Consider the following 18,135-nt stretch of genomic DNA (forward strand, 5'->3'; position numbering starts at 1 on the left):
TTGTAATTTTTTTGTTATTTTTGTGTATTTGTGAAATAATCCCTACATATTTTTTTAATAATTTTTAAAAATATTTTTATCTTTATAGTAAGGGCTCAATTTTTTATTTTACCTATAATCCATTTCAATTCAGGGTCAGTCATGATTACATGTATAATTTAAATGAACAACATCAAATTACTAAAAGTGGAAATCGATCAAGGGAATCCAATCAAACAGAACAGAAAATGAGAAGACAACTTATACAAGGAAAACGCAAATGGCGAAAAAGAAATGGTTACGGCTGATGGTAATAATCATATGTAACGTTCTTGAATAAGGTAATTGATTTAGTATACGACAACACATCTTGAAAGGAAGAAGAAATATCTATAACAGAAAAGTTCTCAAAAAAGAATGAAGAAATTAATCAACGCATAAGTGACACACGAATTAGAAGGTATAAGCTTAACCAACTTTTTAGATCGCGATGCATCTCAATGCCTGAAGTTAAACTTTGATGCTGCTGTGAACTTTGATGCAAAAATACCTAATGTAGGTGCACTACTACAAATATCAGAATTCGCGACGATTCTAAAAACTATTTTTTTCGGGGACCGTCGCTAAAAAAACTAAGTAACTATTTAAAACCGTCAGGAAAAATTTAGTATTCTCGACGATTTAAAATCGTAGTAAACAAAATAGGTGATGTTTTTTTTAATAAAATGCGATTTTTTAATGGACTCTTATAGGCGATGGTTTTTAACCGTCGCTTATAAGGGTCTATTAAAAAATCGCCACCTACTTCTCGCCACATTTCCCACGTGCCCACCTACTTCTTTTTTTATTTCTCACATGCCCACCTATTTCTTCTCCATTTCCCACACCCTAAAACAAAAATCTTAACTCTCCAAAACTCCACCCACGCCTTCGCACCATCACCCTCCTCTCTCGCCGTCTTCCTCCCTTTCTCAATCTCTCTTTCTTCTCGTCTATCTCGTCCATCGATCTTCACCCACCCCTCCTCTCGTCGGTCTCCCTCTACTGTTTGTTGCATACGTCGGACCACCACCACCTCCCGTCAGTGTCCCTCTCATCTTCATCTCATACGGCGGACCACCACCACCACCACCTCTCGTCCGTCTCACTCTCTCTCTTTCTCTCTCTCTGAGCTCGGTATAAATGCATTTATTTATTTATGTACTTTTTTATTTATTATATATATTTAATTTGTTATCGTATAAATTTAATGTGTTTTAAAGTTAGTTGTTACTGTAACAAAATTAATTAGTTGTTTTATTTTAATTTAGGTAAAATTATAAAACTAATGCAGGAAAAAAATAGGGGAAAATATAAATTTTTCTGCCATTAATGGCAGAAAAATCTGTATTTTTTTTTTAACATTCCCGACGGTTTAAAATTGTCGCCTATAATAGGGTATAGGCAACGGTTTTAAACTGTGCCATATAATATAAGCGACGACGGTTTTAAACGGTCAGGAAATCCACATTAGCGACGGTTTTGAATCGTCACCTATTTTGTCTGTTTTACAACGGTCATAGAAGCGACGGTTATAGAAATTGACGGGAATACTTTAAACGACTGTTTAAAAACATCGAAAAAACCTATTTTTGTAGCAATGATGCAATCATACAAGATCATAATGGCCATGTCATCACTGCCCTTTTAAAAGTTGTACAAGGATGTTTCATATCAGATGAGATGGAGGCTAAAGCCCTTTTTCATAGCCTTAATTGGGTCACGTAGTTACAACTCTCGATAACACATATTGAAATTGATGCTTTGCGAGTCTCCAATGCTTTAAATGCTACATCTTCAAATTTAGTATGTTTTACAGATTTAATTTCTAATTTACGTTGTCTTTTATTCTTTTGCCTTAGAGTTATTGTTTCTCATACTATAAAAAATATTAATCAAGCTGCACATGGATTAGCAAAATACGCTTTAAAAGTTAGATAAAGATATTTGTTAGATGAGACAAATTTCCTACTCCATTTTTCTATTATTGTAAATGAAATAACAGTTAATTCTCTAAAAATACAAAAATAGATCTTTGTGTAATAAATAGAAATTAGGTAAGAGATAATAAAAAGTTATAAACTATTTGTGTAAAGAATCTTTCTTATGTGTCGGTTCATTTTTGTATTTATAAATTATAATTATGTACAACCAATTAAGTACATTTTAAAACATATGGGAGTGAGGGAGTGATCACTAGTTGCACTTAAATCATAACACTAAGTAATAGTGCTAGACATTATGATTTAGCATTTGTTTAATTAACTATTTTTTCAAAGCAACGTTATAAATAATAATTATTATATTAAGATAGATGCAACTTGATATTTAAATATTGAACATAATATTCTTATATTTTGCTACCTAAACTTTTTACCTAGTCAAATATTCTCCAAAATACTATTATGAGAGATACTCTAATATTACTTATGTGAGTGATTTGTGTTTGGTGAGATTTAATTAAAAAACTTAATGAGCACGTGTTTTTTAATATTCCTTTTCCAACAACTTGTGTTAAACTAGAAGAGAAATTTTATTATATATATTCTTAAAGATAGAGAAATGCTAAAAAAACATTAGTAGTGTCTAGTACCTTCTTATATGTCAATATCGCTATTGGTTCAACTAAGTATCAGGTCTTATAATTTATAATGTAATAAGTTTTATGAAGTATCGCTAGCCAATTATAAGGTAACACGTCTAGAAGGTGCTAGGCACTACTGGTGTCCAATAGCAATGCTCTTAAAAATATACACATTATTAATTTTTAGACTTTTAATTAATTTATACCAAATAATATTTATTTTAACTTGTTTTCTTTTTTTATTCTTCTTATATTAATAATTGCATCTTAAAAAAAATAACTCTCTCTAACTCACTCATCTCTCTGCTCTCTCTTTCTATGTTAAATAAAAAACTCATTAACGACCACGACGACCGACAGTGACAGTAGAGATTCCACTAAAGCCATGAATCACGCACAATAAAAAATCAAGATCGATCTTTAATGTGTTATAGATAAAAATGAGATAACAGATAATAAAAAGTTAGAAACTATTTGTGTAAAGAATCCTTCTTATAGTTATGTGTCGGTTATTTTTATATTTATAAAAATTATAATTATGTACAACCAATTAAGTACATTTTAAAACACATGGGAGTGAAGGAGTGATCACTTTAATTGCATTTAAACCATAACACTAATGGTATGTTTACTAATAAGTAATAGGAATCAATAGTAAGGTAATTATTCCCTTACATTTGTTTACTTACATTATTAAAATTACGAAAGGGAGAAGTTGATTAAATAAGGGAGAAAAAAAATGGAGAACTTCTCCCACCAATTTTGTAAGGAATGCCATTAAGGGTAATGGATTTTTATTATTTTTATTTTATTTTTTAATATTAAATATATAATGACAATTTTGTCTTTTAAAATATGTCTTGCAAAATAACTACTATATAATATAGTTTAACTCAAAAGGGCAATTTAGTCAATTTAAGCATTCCGATTACGTTTCCTAATAAAGTAAACAAGATAAATCACAACTATTCCATTTCTAAAAAATTTTAGTATACAACATATTACAAATATTGATTCCGATTATTTTTCATTTATTCCGTTACATTTCTCCATTAATTTATTCCGATTCTGATTACTGTATACTAAACGTGCCATTAGTAGTGCTAGCTAGACATTATGATTTAGCATTTGTTTAACTATTTTTTTAAAAGCAACGTTACAAATAATAATTATTATATTAAGACACATGCAACTTAATATTTAAATATTGAGTATTTTTATTAGTAATATCTATAAAAATAATATTTTATCATTGATTAGTGATATTTTAAAAAATTATTATAATAAATTATGTGATATTCAATACTTAATTGCACCAATAACAATATGATACTTAAGAATGTATAAGATCTATTCAACTTGAAATTTAAATATTGAGCATTCTTATTAGTACTAGTTAGAAGTGACATCTTATAATTAGTCACCAATACTTTTAAAAAAATTATTATAATAAATTATATGAGAACCGATAATTTTTTTTTTGAACAAAATTAATTCATTAAACAACAATATCCGCTATCACAATAGACTGAAGAGCATGTGGAACATTGCTCTCAGTAAAAAGACGATCAGACCAAAAACAAGCACCGCGAGCAACACAATGTGCAGCTTTGTTAGTAGATCGTTTAATATGACAAATAGAAACATTATGTAAAGAAAAAAGAATCAATTGACACTCCTGAACAAACAAACCAAAAACTGATAGAAGAGCAACCAAGCTATCAAGAGCTTGAACAACAACAATACAATCTGTCTCAACTAGCACATTGGACAAATTCTTCGACTTCAACCAACTAAGGGCCTCCTTGACGCTCAATACTTTAGCCACAGCCGGCTGACAAGCCCTAGAATGCAAAGAGGAACTAGCTTCGATTAACTCTCCATGACAATCCCTAATGACCAAGCCCGTACCATATTGAGGTGTTGCCTCAAAAATCGCCCCAACCGTGTTGATCTTTAGCTTCCCAGCAAGCGGCTTTACCCAACAAACACTGCTACCAACAACAGTAGCATCAAACAACAGCGGTTCAAACCTGTTCTCTTGAGCCAACAGCCAACTAGAATGACACAATCTTGCCACTTGAACCACATCCGTAGCCTAAGAAGAACGACCCTGCCAAAGAAGCTCATTTCGAGCTTTCCAAATACCCCATGCTATCATCAAGAGCTCATCCACCAAAGTCACTCTACCTCCTGACAGAAATGCTTTAAACCAATCAGCGAAGGTAGATTCTGCAGAAAAATGTAACCCCACACCCGACCTATGCCAACATGATTGAGCAAAATGGCAGCCAACCAAAATATGAAAAATGGTTTCTTCATCAGAATTATAAAACGCGCAGCGAGAATCAACAGTAACATATTTTGTACGCAATTGGGTACGAGTTGGGAGACACCCCGAGATAGCTTTTCAAGCGATGTGAAGAAACCAATAACAATATAAGAAAGTATTAATTAGCTACCACTCATATCTTATTTTAATATTGTTGATGTGTGATTTTTGTTTGGTGAGATTTAATTAATTAAAAAACTTAATGAGCACGTGTTTTTCTTTATCAAAAAACATCTTGATTCCTTAAACTATAAATACAACACCAATACCAATAGTAAGTACTAAGAAAAATATAATAAGAGCAATATGGCATACTCATCATCATATTTCCTCATCACTATTCTCTCAGCTCTTGTAGTTTTCATAATCTCATCATCACAATATTCAGAAGCAGCCATTGTTTTCCCACTCACCAAAAACATAATCAACTCCACCAGTCACTACTATAGCACCAAAATCCAAGTTGGCACTCCTTCAACCACCATCAACTTATTCCTCGAAATCGGTGTACAGATCACAAGCTTCACTTGCGACGACACAGGTTACGACTCCTCCACTTACCGCTTCGTAAATTGCAACACCAAAAAGTGTGGACGTTTCTTGGGACCAAATGAATCATCAGGTGGTTGTCTTCAGTGTGCTTTTCCTAAACCATGGCCTCATTGCTCCAATCAAACTTGCGCTTTGTCATTCAGTGAAGACACAGGAGGATTAAGTGAAGATTTCTTCAAGCTCCAAACGACGTCGTCCAATCTCCTTCAAAATTCTCCTCGTCGTCTTCCTTTCGCTTGTCTTAACTCTGATTTCACTATCGGTTTCATAAATCGTCTTCCTCTTGGTACTAAAGGCTCACTTGGTTTAGGAAAGAACCCATTCTCTTTCGTTGCTGAGCTTTCTTCGGCTTTTAATCTTCCTAAGAAGTACGCCTTTTGTATTCCTTCCAATACTGAATCAACTGGGAATGTTTTCATCGGTGGAGCACCTCATAATTTGTCGGCCAATCTCCTCAGAACTCCTCTTCTGACCAACCCTTTTGCTGCCGGGAGCGAAATAGTTCCAAGAGGTACTACTTCCGATGAATACTTTATAGGAGTGAAATCGATTAAGATTGACAAAAAGGTTGTTGATTTCGATACTTCTTTGTTGTCCATTAATGCCACTGATGGAGTTGGTGGCACCACCCTTAGTTCTTCAGTTCCTTATGCCGTTTTGCATAGTTCGATCTATAAGGCTGTTGTTTCGGATTTTGTTAAGAAAGCCGCTACTCGGAATATTACCAGAGTAGCGGCTGTGAAACCCTTTGGTGCGTGTTTCAGCACCAAAGGGGTTCGTTGGACGAGAGCGGGACCCAGAGTCCCGACTATTGATTTAGAGTTGGAAGGGAAGAATAAGAGCGTGAATTGGAGAATACATGGTGCTAATTCGATGGTGGGAGTTAATAAGAATGTGATGTGTTTGGGATTTGTGGATGGTGGGTTGGAGCCAAGAACTTCGATTGTTATAGGTGGGATTCAATTGGAGGATAATCTTTTGGAGTTTGATTTGACAACCTCTACACTTGGATTTACTTCTTCACTTTTAGTCAAAGACACTTCCTGTTCTATCTCCCAATTCTATAGGCTATAGCATTTTCAGCATCATCTTTAAATTTTCCAAAAATGTCATTTTTCTAATTAATGCATATTGTCCTTAATTATTATGGTAGCAGCTTTAATGTCTTCTGCAACTATTTTGTTTGTAGTTTTTTTTTTCTTTTTTTCTTTTACATAATCATGGCCTTTAAGTATTTGGAGTGCTAAAAGAAACTGTCTTCTTCTCTCTATATTACAATATACAATAGTAGTATGTTTTATGTAAGTAAATGACTAATATACTCAAATAAATACAATTTAAACACTCAGTCCTAATCCACACGTTTAAGACTATTTTTTTTTTCTCTTCTTCGTGTTTCTTCTCAACGAACCCTAATAATAAGTTTAATTATTATTTTTCTTCTCTTCACCTCATTATTTTTTCTTAAGATTTTTTTCTATAAACTCATATCTATCTCTTATCTTTAAATCTATCATTTACTTTCTTAAAATCCTTAAAAATAAAATCCTAATTTATAATCAATCCAATCTCTATAGATAAAACTAAAGAAATTATTTTAGTTTAATTACTATTCCAGTAAATTTTATTATATATATATTCTCTAATTTATATACATATATCATATTATACTAGACAGTAACTACGTGCAAAGCACGTTGTATTTTTTTTTTGGTAATTTTTTATTTAAAATATTTGATTAATTTATTAATAAAAATATTATTTATAAGTTTTATTAAATATTTTATAAAATAAGATGTTTGTTCATTTAAAAATATTACATAGGATAGGTATTTTAATTGTTAAAATATTACTTATATGTAAATTATAATCTAAGATGGAGATTTAGTAATTTTTTTTTGTTTTACTTTTTCAATAGAGTATACATTAAAATTCTTGTATCTTTGAGTCTTCATCTTCTCTTGATCAACATAAATTTGTAGTATGTAATACTTAGTTGACAATTTATTAGAAATACTTTCAATATATTTAATCTTTTTTTGAGAAATAAATTATAAAAATTAGTATTAGTCTTCAATTATTAATGATTTTACTATATAAATAAATAAGTGTAGCTTGAAATGCTACTTCTTTAAAATAATCCATTATTTTCGTTACATTAGATCTTAAAAGTTATTTTATTTCGTGACCAAACATAATCACAGATACGATTCTAGTATTATCATTTATTTGAGCATATAATCTTGCATTAAAAATATAGTTATTTTTACACTTGGATGGACTTGTATGTACGAATGACTTATAACCAATTATCACTTTTGCTTTCCAGTCATATATTGTTGGATCGATATTATTGATTATGGTCTCTATATTGTTTAATTTTTAAGATTAATAAAATTAAAGGTATATTGTTACAAATATAAATATTTCATAATAGTATGATTTAAAAATAGGCTAATTAGGATTTTTACTTCTGAACTTTGACATGTATCAAATCATGCCCCTTGAACTTTTAAGATCGTTAAAAATACCACTGAACTATTGAGATTGTTGAATTTAAGGATGTTAAAGTTTGAGGGGCATGATTTGGTAGATATCAAAGTCTAGTGAGCATGGTTTAGTACATAAATAATCACTGAAATAATAAAATGAAATGAAATTAGAAAAAAGTCCTTAAATCTAACAATTTCAATAATTCAGGGGGCATGATTTGATAGATGTCAAAGTTCGGGGGTAAAATTCTAATTAGCCTTAAAAATATTTAATGCATATTATGATATAATTAATATATTAAACTTTAAAAAATAGTAATATTGTGTTATAAATAGTAAAATACAATTATAAGATATATAATTATAAAATTAAAAAAGTGTTTCTTTAAATAAATATAAATCTTGTTTTACTTATATATTTGGATGTTCAATCTTTTAATTTTATTTTTCTCTAACTTTCAAATTTTTTTAATATAAATTAATTATTTTTTATATAAATTTAACAATGAATTTTTGCATATATTTCCACATGATGGTGTTGACATTATTATTTTTAAAAATTTCCCTAAAAATAATAAATAAATAAATAAAACTTGACAAATTTAAACGTTTTTTTCAATTTATTTTATTCTTTTAATTGCAAGGACAAAATACAGTGCACCATCTTCGATACATTTAATTATTATTTATATATTTAATTATTATTTATTAATTCATTTATTTATGAGAAAAATATAATAATAATAATAATAAAAGAAAATATCTCAAAGAAAAAAAAATATCCCAAACAACCTTTGATAATTTTAAATCAAAGATTTAATAACCTAACCATTCTAATGATCCTCTCTTTCCCAGAAAAACTACTCTTCTTCTTCCCAAATACCTAGTTTTATATTAATATATAAAAGGAATGGATTCAATAAACATATTTTATGATATTAGTTTTAGACCATCAGATTAAATAGAATCTATGAGCCCAAATAAAAAAAAAAAATTACCCCCATAAATGCATCTTTCTCCCTCATCTCATTTGCATTAGTTTCATTCTGCACCAGTACTTTGTCTATTAGATTTTATTTATTTTAAATATCTTAATTGGTGGCCGGTACTTTATCTATTAGATTTCATTTATTTTAAATAACTGAATTGGTGGTCGACGACGTTAACTGAAGAGTTTTAAATACAAAAATCCGATTAGGCGAGGGAATAGATATAGTTGACAAAGCTTTTAATTTTTGTTTACTTGTTTGTTTTAATTTTTAGCAGATACCCATTCCACTTAATGCTTATATATATACATAGAAAGTTATTGAATCATTTGTGATTTGTGCGAATAGGTGTTTGTGAATGGTTGTCTCTGTTAAAGTTAACTTTTTAGTATATTCTGTTAAATATATAACAATCTGTTAAGTACACAACAAAATCTGTTAGATAGACATTTTATATATTAGGTAAGATATGTATATAAATATTTACATTACATAATACATATACATAATTTTGTTTAGATTTATCCTTTACTTTTGGATTAGATTGGATCGGATACTTACCTCTAAGTCAGATTATTATTAAATTTTATTTTGATAAAAATCAATTCAGCATTTATACTATTTTAAATAATACAATATTATTTGACTTTTAATTTTTACAAAACACATAATTTAAAATAATATTTACTCTTAAATATATGTATAGTTCAAGTTTCCTTATTTGACTTCTTTTTCCATAATATTATGTAGCATTTGTCAATTTTTTTCACCCCTAAATTAGCTTCACATTCACAATGCCGTGTCATAATTGGTCTTTTCTTTCCATAATACAATCTTATCCCAAGAATCAATTTCTTTTGGTCATTTTACTTCTCCTCACAAACTATATCCAAAAATATATAAAAGGGTTATTATCGAATAATATTGAGATAAGATAATTTGAAACCTATGAAAACTATATAAAATGATTTTGCCTTCTTCTTCTTTTATTTTATTATTTTAGTTTAAATGTTTTTAGTGAGTCTAATGTTGTTCTAATTTATTTGTTTGTTTTTACGATTGTCTGTCGTTTTTTTTCTTCCACTGAATACGTGGCTCTACTTGTAGTCTTAGATTGAACTCCTACAATTAGACTTATTTTATTGAGTCAGATTATTTAGCTAGCTATTGTTAATATTTTTTTTCTAAGGATTCTTCTTTCTTTAATGATCTTGGTTCATTACTTGAGGATATTGCAAGTTTGATGTCTAGCTTTTTTAGGTTATTTTTAATTTATATTCGTCAGTCAATCAATATAGTTATACATGATTTAACTCAGTATGCTTTTCGAGTAAATAAAGAACTTGTATGGCTAAATGAGATTTTTTTTTGTAAGAAATTCGTATAATGCGTTTACTTATAGAATTATAGAATGTGAAAATAAAAAATAAGTGTGATTAAGTTTTTATTTTCCTAGTTTTATAAAACAATGGGAGAAAATATGTTATTATAGGATTGTCACTCACTCACCCTCAACTATTTATAAATTATAAATTATTATTTTTACTACTTTAATCAACAATGTTTTTTTGTAATTTAAAATAATCTATTTCCATTTGAAAGTAATTTCGATTCCAATTCTTAAAAGTCAAACGAATAACTTTTTCTAATTTTGATTCCATTTCATCAATTTTATTTTGGAAAACTGTCAAAAACACCCTCTTTGATGTTTTATTTATAACTTCACAACTTAAATTTTTTAATAAAATAATACATTTTACTCAACAAAAATAAAAAAAAAATAATTAAAAAACAATAAAAAAATTAACAAACAACTATAAATCAACTATAAAATAACCAAAAATAACCAAAATAAAAATCATAATAACTATAATACAACTATAAATAAACTATAGAACAATTAAAAAACAGTTTAACATTTTTACTGAAAAAAATATTTTTATAAATAAAAAAGTTCAAAAAACAAAAATAATTTTTTTTTTTAGTATTTTTGTAATTTTTTTTTTCAAATTTTCCGTACATTATATAAATATTTTTATATTTTTTTTAACAAAAATATAATAATAATAATAATAATAATAATAATAATAATGTTTTATTTATATTTGATTAGAAAAGAGGAGTGAGAGGCTTACATGTATATCTGATTGGACACAATTTCCTTCACATAAATCAAAGACTCAAACATTAACACTCCAACACCAGCCTCCTTCTTCTGTCCACGCACATACACGCCGCCGCCTCCTCTGTTACAATCAACTCTCATGGCTTCTTCTGCAATTGCTCCAAATTCAGCTCCTTTTCTAAAACAGGTGACTTTTTTAACTTACCCACTTCCCATTTCCTTACCATTTTCATAACCCATGTTTTCTTTTTGTCTCAGAAAGAGTTGGGTGCTGCTCTCTCTTCTTTCTCGTCATCACCGGCATTTTCTGTTCAGAGATGCAAGAGAACGGTCTCCAAGAAGATTTGTTCTGTTATGACTCCGCAGCAATCGGAACGCAAGCCCGCCACCACTGGCTCGGTTGGGGTTTCTTCTATATTTGATTTTGGGGGAGATTTGCGTTGATGGGTATGGTGTCTTACTTTTTTTTGGGTTTGGATTGTTTTTTTAATCAGGTCAAGACAGCCATGACTATGACCGAAAAGATTTTTGCTAAGTCTTCTGAGAAAACCCATTTGAGCCCTGGTGAGAATGTTTGGGTCAATGTTGATGTTTTGATGACTCATGATGTTTGTGGCCCTGGTTCCTTTGGTATATTCAAGAAAGAGTTCGGAGAAAATGCTAAGGTATTTGATTTTTAATGGCTTTTGGATTGTGGTGATTTTTTTTGGTTGAACTTGTGTTATTAATTGGAAATGAATTGTTGCAAGTTGGCGTTTACATCTCTTGATTGACCGAAGTTATATAGTAATGAATGTAAGAGTTTGTATATGAATTCAGAGAAGTAATAGTTTAAGTTGTAGAAATGATTTACCCAATAACCTTAATTATATGCTTAAATCAATGTAACAGTGTCTTAGATTGGTAGAACACATATTTTAATTATGTATAGGGAGTGGATTTCGATAGATTATACTGAGAGAGAGAGTGAGAGAGAGACTTGGTGCTGGCAATTCTCTTCAGTCAGTGTCACATTTTTATAGCTAACCTCTTAAGTTTACAATGTTCTGATTAAGCATTTGTTGGAGGAAGCGTGTGTCTGAGTGGCTGTTAACGTTGCGAAAGAGGCTAGAGTTATAGCTAACTAACTCAGACCTCTCTGTTCAAAGGGAGGAACCCTTCTTATGTGGTTTCCAACTTCATAATGGCCGATATATCTCTTCTCGTTTTACATGTAGCTGTTTTGGAACTAATTGTTGTAATTTTTAATTTAAGGTTTGGGACCGTGAAAAGATTGTGATCATACCTGACCATTATATATTTACAAGTGATGAACGTGCGAATCGGAACGTGGATATCTTAAGGGATTTCTGCACTGAACAAAACATCAAGTACTTTTATGATATTAAAGATCTGGGCAACTTTAAGGTATGACTAACAATTTTCACTATCTATTCTGTTATTCTAGTTTTATGCTGCTTTGTCCCTTAGTTATGGATATTGAAATAAGCTTGGTATATATTTGACAGGCTAATCCAGATTACAAAGGTGTGTGCCATGTAGCTCTTGCTCAAGAAGGTCATTGCAGACCTGGAGAGGTACAGTTTCTTTGTCTTAAGATTTCTTAGTCTCCTAAGAAAACAGTATAATTTACATTGCACTTGCAGATATTAATTTAAACCCCTTAAATTGGTTTCCAGGTCCTGCTAGGTACAGACTCTCATACCTGCACTGCTGGAGCTTTTGGACAATTTGCTACTGGAATCGGGAACACTGATGCAGGTTTTGTGTTGGGCACTGGCAAGAGTCTGCTTAAGGTTACTTTTACTTGATTGAATTTATTCTGCTCTTCTAATGCAAATACAATAATCTATTTAGTCTGCATGAATAGAATAATAGCCCAATGGGGCTTTCTCTCATCTGTAGCCTTCTAATGTCTCTCAGTGCTTTGATCTCTCTTCACCTTAAGATAATTACAGTTTTCTGATGTATTTGGTAGTATTTTTCTACTGTTCATAAGTGATATAGCTTGTAGCTTCAGATAAGTTTCCTGTGAGCTTGGTGCTATTCTTATTCATGACTGTTGATTGATATTTGGAACTTTAGATTAGTTAGTTACCAGTGAAGTTTCTAAGCTTGATGCAGGAAATTAAAAAATAAAATCCTCGTAAGGATCTAAAACAATAGCACTTCTGAAAAGTTTCCTGTGAACTTATTCTACTCTTTTGCATGAGTATTAATATTTGGAACTCTAGACTAATCACCAGTGAAGTTCCTTTTTTTTTTCCCTTTTTTTTCTTAACTCATTCACTCTCCAACTTGAGATTCTACCACTTTTGTGGGATCTAATTTCAATAAGAAGTGCTTGAGTATCTAATTCTTATGTGCCTCACCGACAGCAAATAAGAGCTGCGCGCTATCTAATCTCATAAAATTGCTAGTCTTCTTGACCTTAGACTGAAATTCAAACGTCCTTGTGTGCTGAGGGTATGGAAACTGATAATAGAAGAGGGCTACCACAAAGAGTATTTCGCAAAATAGCTTTTTTTATTTTTAAAGGCCTATAGTCACACTTGACATCCTTACAGAAATTCTCAACACCCTATTTGGAAGGCTATTTTCCAAAAAGAATACCAATTTGCAAAGTGACATTATAAAAGAGTTTATTTTTACCAATTACTTCAAAGAATGATGAATTTAATGCTGCCCATGTATACATGTTTTCTCATGTTTGCCACAAGATGTGTTAGTTCTCTTATATAGTTTCTCTGTTTTTTTTCTTCTTCTTTTAAATTTGCAGGTGCCACCTACCTTGAAGTTTGTTATGGATGGTGAAATGCCAGATTATATTCTTGCTAAAGATTTGATTTTGCAAGTAAGATTATCGAATCATGTGTCTTCTTTGTTTTAGATTTTCAAGTAATAATGTTTACTGAGGTGATACTGATTTTAGTTAAGTTAATTGGTGTATTTCTTGAGTATTCTAGCTTTCCATATCATTGTGCTGTATAAGTAACTCTTTTTATTCTTGTAGATTATTGGTGAAATATCTGTTGCTGGCGCAACATATAAAGCTATGGAATTTGTCGGCTCCACAGTTGAAAGTTTAAGTGTACGTAAAAAAAATATTCAATTCAAGCATACATGAAAGCTCATATCTGCTTTCAATTTTTTTACCTTGATAGAATATGTATCTAATTGGTTTAATTTTCTCTTTAATAGATGGAAGAAAGGATGACATTGTGCAACATGGTTGTCGAAGCCGGGGGAAAGAATGGTATAGTTCCTGCAGATAGCACTACATACAAGTACCTGGAGGTGAGTACAATTGCTTAATAGGTGCAATTCACTAACTTTTTCATATACATGCATAACTCATTGTCTCATCATAGATGTTCATTTACGAGTTGTATTGCGGTATGATTCTCTTTTTTATTTTAATCCGTCTTTTTTTTTTCACAGGATAAGACATCTGTACCCTATGAGCCTGTGTTTAGTGATGCTCAAGCAAGGTAATTTATGTCATTGAACATAATTAAAATTTATCTCTCTAATATAACTTAGATAAATGGAGTTTTTTCTTGAGGTGTTTGAACAAGTTATTTTGCTTGCATTTAGGTTTCTTTCTGAGTACAGATTTGACATCTCAAAATTGGAGCCTTTGGTGGCAAAGGTGAGATTTTTAAACACCTTCTAATTATAAATAGATGAATAACTTATAGCAAGAAATCATGTGTCAAGAAAATTTAGGACAATAATCTCTTGTGGATTGCCTTAGGCTTGCTTAGGAACACCCTTTTTAAAGAATGTTAAATAAAATATGTTGTTTTATCTATTAGTATCTTCATGTTCCATGCAAGCTCCTCATGTCTTGTATTTCAATGTATCTCGATAATATCCTCTCTTGTATTGTCAATATTGTACTTCACCAGGGTTTTGACTATACTTGCAGCCTCATTCTCCTGATAATCGTGCTTTAGCAAGAGAGTGTAGAGACGTGAAAATTGATAGAGTCTATATCGGATCTTGTACTGGTGGTAAAACAGAGGATTTTCTTGCTGCGGCTAAAGTTTTCGTAGCTTCGGTAAGGCATCAAATTTATTTTACTCAGTCATAAAGAGTATTGGAGTATGCTATTCACTTGCTGATACAAAGCTATTATTTTGATATCTGGGGTTTGATCAGTTAGCTAGAATCTCCATAAATATCATTTACAAAATAGAAGTGTATCCTTTGTTTCATCATCAACTATGTGTGTTTGAAAAGTATGTCTTTTTTATCGATCCAGCTTGGGTACAGTTTATGATTGCAAGATAATGTGTCATAGGAATGGGAGCCAATTTTAAATGTTATTGCTGCTGCTAGCACTTTCTTTCTAGAACTAGTTTCCATTGATGAGTGTCTTTCAATGTAATTTTGATTAAAGATTCGGGCTCAAGGCTGAATGGTATTTCGTTATGTACAGGGCAAAAAGGTTAAAGTTCCAACATTCCTTGTCCCAGCTACCCAAAAGGTTTGTCTACGAAATGCAATGCTAAATAATTGGTTGGTTAATGTTGCCAATAAGAGGAGAGAACTTAGTCTAACATGTCCTAATTTACAGGTGTGGATGGACTTATATAGTCTCCCAGTGCCAGGATCTGGTGGGAAGACTTGCTCCCAGATATTTGAAGAAGCTGGTTGCGATACACCCGCTAGCCCTAGTTGCGGTGCTTGTTTGGGGGGTCCAAAAGACACTTACGCACGCATGAACGAACCTAAGGCAAATTATTTTCTCAAGTGTTATTCTCGTTTCTCTTTTAACCATTAAAACAATCTAGTTTGCACAGCCTTGTCTTTAGTTAAGTACATAATGTCCATTTTATAACTTTGGAGCATGGTCGGTCATTGCAGGTTTGTGTGTCAACAACAAACAGGAACTTCCCAGGCCGAATGGGACACAAGGAAGGCGAGATATATCTTGCTTCACCGTACACAGCAGCAGCGTCTGCATTGACCGGCTATGTCACAGACCCTAGAGACTTCTTACAGTAAGATGTTCATAGTCGTCGAGTTGAATATGAACTCGAGCCGTATGCTGTTTTTCCGTGGAGACTAAGGAGGGTAAAGCTTGACTTAGTTTCTTGTCATATATCCAATTATTATGTTTTGTTTAGGACATCATTGCTTTATGAGTCTTGAGTGTAGTCATTGTTTTGCTGAATAAAAGTTTACCCTGTTTCGAGTTCTTTCTTGTACTAGGAGAATTGCTGTTTCTTACTTATTAGCTAGTAGTACAATAATTCTTATCTTTGAGGCTCAATACATATATGTATATGTATGTATACATATGTATAGCAATGGGAGGACGAGTGAGTGAAGCATGTTGGTTGGAGGTGTAGCATTGTATCCTATGAACCACTTTTGCCCAAAACACTTAAATCTCACTCTAAGCAAGATATATAAATATGACATGAAGAAGTTTCTCTTGTGAAATGTCTTGCAAACAATACCAATGGGCATATTTAAATTATTGTTTTTATGTATTTTATTTTAATTTATTATATCATTTTAGAATTACAATAGGTAAATTTGCAGTAAAAATTCTTAATGTAGTTTGTTTTGTTTTACTTAAATTCTTATTGCAAAAATTTTTACGTTCTTGATAAATGGATTAACATTGTAACAAAATAATTGCATCAGAATTTTTGTTAAAAAATTTATAATTTTCTCATAAAAGAGATTTTTGTTAAAAATTTTTTACACAAGATCATATTTTTCACTCAATAACGTTCATCTTTTGTGATATGATAATATCCACTACTATCATAAAACGACATCGTTATTGCAGAAAGTAAGTAAAGCTAAAATTGAAATGTGGAATACTCATTATTAGCATTCTTCATTTCTTTCCTCTTTCACCCAACATAGGAAAATCAGTCTTATTGGAGCCATTAGTACTCTCATATTATTTTATTTGGCATGGTTTTCTGCCTTGGACCTTAAAATATAACTGTTAGGGTAAAATTTCATCGAAAATTATTTAGTTTGTTTATTTTTATGGAAGTTGTGTTTCATATTTTTCAAAATTGTCTTTAGAGGAGCATTGCTATAAGATATTACTTGTGTCTAGCCAGGGCTGGCCTTGAGTAATAACGGGTCAAAGAAATTTTTGTGTTATATCTAAAGTACGAGTATTATTAGGTATTTTTTTTTTATAATATTTTACAAAAAATATAATTTTTTTCAATGTAAAAAAAATATACTATATAAAAACTTTGGACCTTGAGTTTGGGTGGGCCCTAGGCACGAGTGTAGTCCACCTTAGTCCAAGGTCGAGTTTGTGTCTAGCACCACCTAGATGTACTCCCTTGTAAATAGTTAGTAATATTCTATAATAATTATTAAATTAAATTATATGAGACCTGATATTTAATTACTCCAATAGTGATATAACACCATAATGTATCTTTTAACATTTCTCTCTTTTAGGAATGAGAAGCGAAAATAATTTTTGTAGTTTTCAAAATACAAGATACTTTTGGTTAATGATTTCAAAAATTGTTTAAGATTCTTTTTACTAAAAAAACTTCAATATTTCACACCTCGATACAAACCCAAACTCCACCACGACTCCTACACAAACTTCGAACGTCAACCCCAATCCTAGTCTCGAACTTGGCTTTGTACCCCGAACTGAACCCGGACACAGTTCTATACCTCAGACCGAGCCTTAGACTCGAATTTTGTGGACTCGAACCCCAAACTCTGCCCTGGACCTGTCTTTGATCCCGAACGTGGACCCTGAACCCGACCTCAGCCTCGTGTCCCGAGGTATGTGAGAGAAAATGTAAATAAATATGTTGGACAAAACAATAAAAATTATTTTTAATATAGAAAACAACATTTTTATATTTTTATTCTTTAACTTGTTTTTGAAAAATTATTTTAAAATATTTAGTCAAACATCTTCTATTGGTTTTTAGAAGAAAATTTTTATTTTAAAAAGGAAAAATAGTTTTTAGTTATGAAATCAAATATCCTTTAATTTTTATGTTATATATATATGATAAAAATATATCAAA

General features: G+C 30.8%; 2 protein-coding genes across 2 annotated transcripts; both read left to right on the plus strand.

Moving 5' to 3' along the window:
• Positions 1–5,105: 5,105 nt before the first annotated feature.
• On the plus strand, positions 5,106–6,834 carry LOC133030943 (probable aspartic proteinase GIP2). Its single transcript, XM_061104046.1, has one exon. It carries the CDS (start codon positions 5,241–5,243, stop codon positions 6,558–6,560), a length of 1,320 nt encoding a protein of 439 aa, XP_060960029.1. The 5' UTR covers positions 5,106–5,240; the 3' UTR covers positions 6,561–6,834.
• Positions 6,835–11,075: 4,241 nt separating this feature from the next.
• LOC115722539 (3-isopropylmalate dehydratase large subunit, chloroplastic) lies at positions 11,076–16,546 on the plus strand. Its single transcript, XM_030651774.2, has 15 exons — positions 11,076–11,279; positions 11,351–11,491; positions 11,587–11,757; positions 12,347–12,499; positions 12,601–12,669; positions 12,772–12,888; positions 13,872–13,946; positions 14,106–14,183; positions 14,294–14,389; positions 14,534–14,583; positions 14,690–14,744; positions 15,024–15,155; positions 15,537–15,584; positions 15,675–15,833; positions 15,965–16,546. The coding sequence occupies exons 1-15, from the start codon at positions 11,232–11,234 to the stop codon at positions 16,103–16,105; spliced, it is 1,533 nt and encodes a 510-aa protein (XP_030507634.1). The 5' UTR covers positions 11,076–11,231; the 3' UTR covers positions 16,106–16,546.
• The last annotated feature ends 1,589 nt before the right edge of the window (positions 16,547–18,135 follow it).

Source organism: Cannabis sativa, chromosome 9 (genome assembly GCF_029168945.1).
Source record: "Cannabis sativa cultivar Pink pepper isolate KNU-18-1 chromosome 9, ASM2916894v1, whole genome shotgun sequence".
NCBI classification, from domain to species: Eukaryota; Viridiplantae; Streptophyta; class Magnoliopsida; order Rosales; family Cannabaceae; genus Cannabis; species Cannabis sativa.